The 3067-nt window shown below is 59.4% G+C and overlaps 1 protein-coding gene across 1 annotated transcript; it reads right to left on the bottom strand.

Annotated features, from left to right (window-relative positions):
- Positions 1-951: 951 nt before the first annotated feature.
- On the bottom strand, positions 952-2446 carry FOXE1 (forkhead box E1). Its single transcript, XM_079113969.1, has one exon. The coding sequence runs from the start codon at positions 2295-2297 to the stop codon at positions 1170-1172; it is 1128 nt and encodes a 375-aa protein (XP_078970095.1). The 5' UTR covers positions 2298-2446; the 3' UTR covers positions 952-1169.
- Between the last annotated feature and the right edge of the window lie 621 nt (positions 2447-3067).

The following is a 3067-nucleotide window of genomic DNA, read 5'->3' as shown; positions in this document are numbered from 1 at the left end:
AATCCAGTTTCTTTCAAAATTCACTTCATTGACCATCCAATTTAAATGTTCTTTTTCCTTTCTGCATGGGTAAGCTGCTGAGGTGTAGTAGAGGGAGCCAGGAATGGAAGAGCTAACCCCAACTACCAAAAGCTTCACCAACCAATTCCCGAGTCCTCTCATCTCTTTGAACCTTTTAGCTTACCCATTGGGCCCAAGGCTGCTTTCTGAAAAGAAGCAGTGGATAGTGGGTGAATGTATTCGTAAGTGTCTCACTGGAAAATCAGATTTACGACAGGGCAATAATAGCTGTGGGATGACCAGCTCAAAAGATTCAATGCATTATGATATAATTGCTGCTTGGAGCTAATCCTGGGACTTTAGGTGCTTGCTATGATCTGTACCAATTCCTTGAGTGATGGTTAGGATTTGGATTGCTACTCAGGCTCTGGGTGGCCCACCAATGCTGCCAAATATGCAGGGTGGCATCCAAGATGATGGTGCTCTTAAGTTTAATATGGGGTGTTGGACTGGTAGAGCCCTATTGTGTAACAGGGAGACTGAAGGTTTGAAGGTTTGGAATGGGACTGGGTCTCACTGGAGAGCTGACTGAGCCCTAGGCCTGCAGTTCTCAGAGGCAGGGAAAACCAGCAGGATCAACCAGAAGAGATTTCTTCTATTTAAAAGCAAATCTAAAAACACCTACTTCTTTTGCAAACCTGTCCTCACTTTCAGAAGAAAGGCACTGTCCCGGTCTTGTAGTAATGTAATCAAAGGTACAAAAGGTTGAACCGTGTGAAAAGGCCTGTTTTGCAGCACAGGAAAAGGTGAAGTTATATGACTCCCTACGATTCGGATCCTGGTGTAGACACTATGCTGCCCCCCACTTCATCCTTTATTGCCAGGGACACTCCCTGATAGAATGCCAGAAAGGCATGTTCTTTGGGGCTTCGCCTCATCGAGGGTCTCTTGTGTCAGTCCAAACGCTGAGGGCAGCCTTTCCTCAACTCCCATTTACAAGCAAATCAGTGTTTACACGGTTTGCTGGAGATTGAGCCTCTCCAGCCTTCTCGGTCCCTTCCTCGTGGGTCCCAATTCGATTCTCTTTCTAGTCCTGTATTCAGGTCACAGGGATATGTAGTTTGCGTAGACAGCCAAAGTATCTATTCGTTTTCTTCCCTTTTCTTGGATCACATGGCGGACACGAACCGATCTACCCCTCCAGGATAGGCGGTGGCATGGCGGGCATGGTAGGCCCCTCCACTGCCCCCTCCCAGTTGCCCGCCAGGATTGTAGCAAGGCCCTAGCGCTCCAAACTGGCCTGGCGACGTGCGCCCGTAGAAGTCCACTGTGGCCTCGACTCCGCCACTGCTGCCACCCGCCGGGGACGAAGCGGGTCCCGCCAGGCGGCCAGCTGCAGCGAAGAGCGCACTGCTGGCGGTTTGAGGGTACGCTCCGTCCGGACCTGCATAGGCAGCTGCATAGGTGGAGGGGTTGACTGGCCGCGCCCCTGAGCAGCCCGTGGTCTGGTAGCCAGTGGTAGTGGCGGGGGCGCCTGCAGAGGCAAAAGCGCAGGAACCGCCGGGCCCAGACGGCGCGGGACCCAGATCTGGGCTGAGCGGCCGCTCAGGAACCAGGCCGAAGACACGGCAAGGGCTCGGAGACGCGGAGGGGTAGTAGACTGGAGGCGGTGCGGCGAGCGACGGCGGTGCGTAGCCCGCATAGACTGCACCCGGGTAAGGCGTGCGCGCAGCGGGCATCGCTCCCGGGAAGATGGCTGCAGCGGCGGCAGCGGCGGCTGCGGCTGCTGCCGCAGCCGCGTCGTGCATGTAGGCCGGGTAAGTGGAGAGGTCCGAGCGCTTGAAGCGCTTTCGGCGGCGCAGGAAACTGCCGCTCTCGAACATGTCCTCGGCGTTGGGGTCCAGCGCCCAGTAATTGCCCTTCCCCGGGCGGCCGGCCTCGCGCGGGATCTTGAGGAAGCAGTCGTTGAGCGTGAGGTTGTGACGGATGCTGTTTTGCCACTTTTTGGGATTGTCGCGGTAGAAAGGGAAGCGTTCGGTGATGAATTTATAGATGCCACCCAGAGTGAGGCGGCGCTCGGGCGCGTGCGCGATGGCCATGGCAATGAGCGCGATGTAGCTGTAGGGCGGCTTCCCGCGCTGCAGGGGGCGCTTGCGCCGCCGCCCACCCGCGCCGCGACCCACGACCTCCGCCGGGACCCCCGGCCCAGCCGACGCGGCCTCGCCGCGCTCTTCTTTCACTGCAGCCAGAGCCTCCGGCTGCGGCGGTGGCGGCGGCGGCCCGCTCTCGGCGGTCATGGTTCAGCCGTCCGGCAGGTCTCCAAGCGATTGCACCGCCGGCAGCTGCCGAGGGTCCGAATGGGGACCGGTCTGGGAGGTGGGGGCTCCGGACGTGGGGTCCCCGGAACTGAGGCTAGGGCCCGCGGTGAAGAGCTCTGGGAGTTCTCGCAGGCTGGCACCGAGAGCACAACTGCCTCGGCTGGGGCGCGCTGGAAGCTTGGTGCCTTAGATCACCCGAATGGCACTGTACCGACAGAGACTCGCAAGTGCCCTGACCACCGACGGCTCAGCCCCTGTTCTGGAGTCAGGTGGCGGTGCTGGGACCGGAACTGGGCTTCAGTCACCGGTCTAAGGGTACTTTGTGCGCTGGTGCCAGTGAGTGAACGAGTCCGGAAGTGGTCCTGGGGTTTGGGCCGCTGCAGCTGATCTGGGATCCCTGTTGTTGCAAGATAGCCGTCGAGGTCTTGAGCGTAGAGGAGGTTGCAGGTTCGGAGGCCTGAGGCGAGGGTAGTTAGTGAAGGCTCGGAGCTTTCTGGCGCGGGCCGCCCATGCCGCGCCCCTGTGGCCCAGGTGGCGGGCCCTACTTAGGCTAGGGAGGCGATTCCTGGCAGTGAGGTCTCCGCGATGGTCAAGTGGGGCGGCCGGCAACAGCTCCCCTTTGCTGCGTTGGACTCCAGTCTCCAGGACTGCTGGCGAGGTGCTTCAGTGCTCACACCCTGACCAGCTCCTCCCTCCGCCGGCTCTCCTTAAAGGCGGCAGCAAGCGTGGGGCGGCGCCGGTTACCTGCC

This window comes from Sciurus vulgaris (assembly GCF_902686455.1).
Source record: "Sciurus vulgaris genome assembly, chromosome: 15".
NCBI lineage: Eukaryota > Metazoa > Chordata > Mammalia > Rodentia > Sciuridae > Sciurus > Sciurus vulgaris.
The sequence above is the reverse complement of the archived record's forward strand: the minus strand, read 5'-3'. Positions and strand labels throughout refer to the sequence as shown.

What these genes read in the sequence shown, in the direction of transcription:
- FOXE1 (XM_079113969.1), bottom strand. Translation starts at nt 2,297, where the DNA reads ATGACCGCCGAGAGCGGGCCGCCGCCGCCACCGCCGCAGCCGGAGGCT.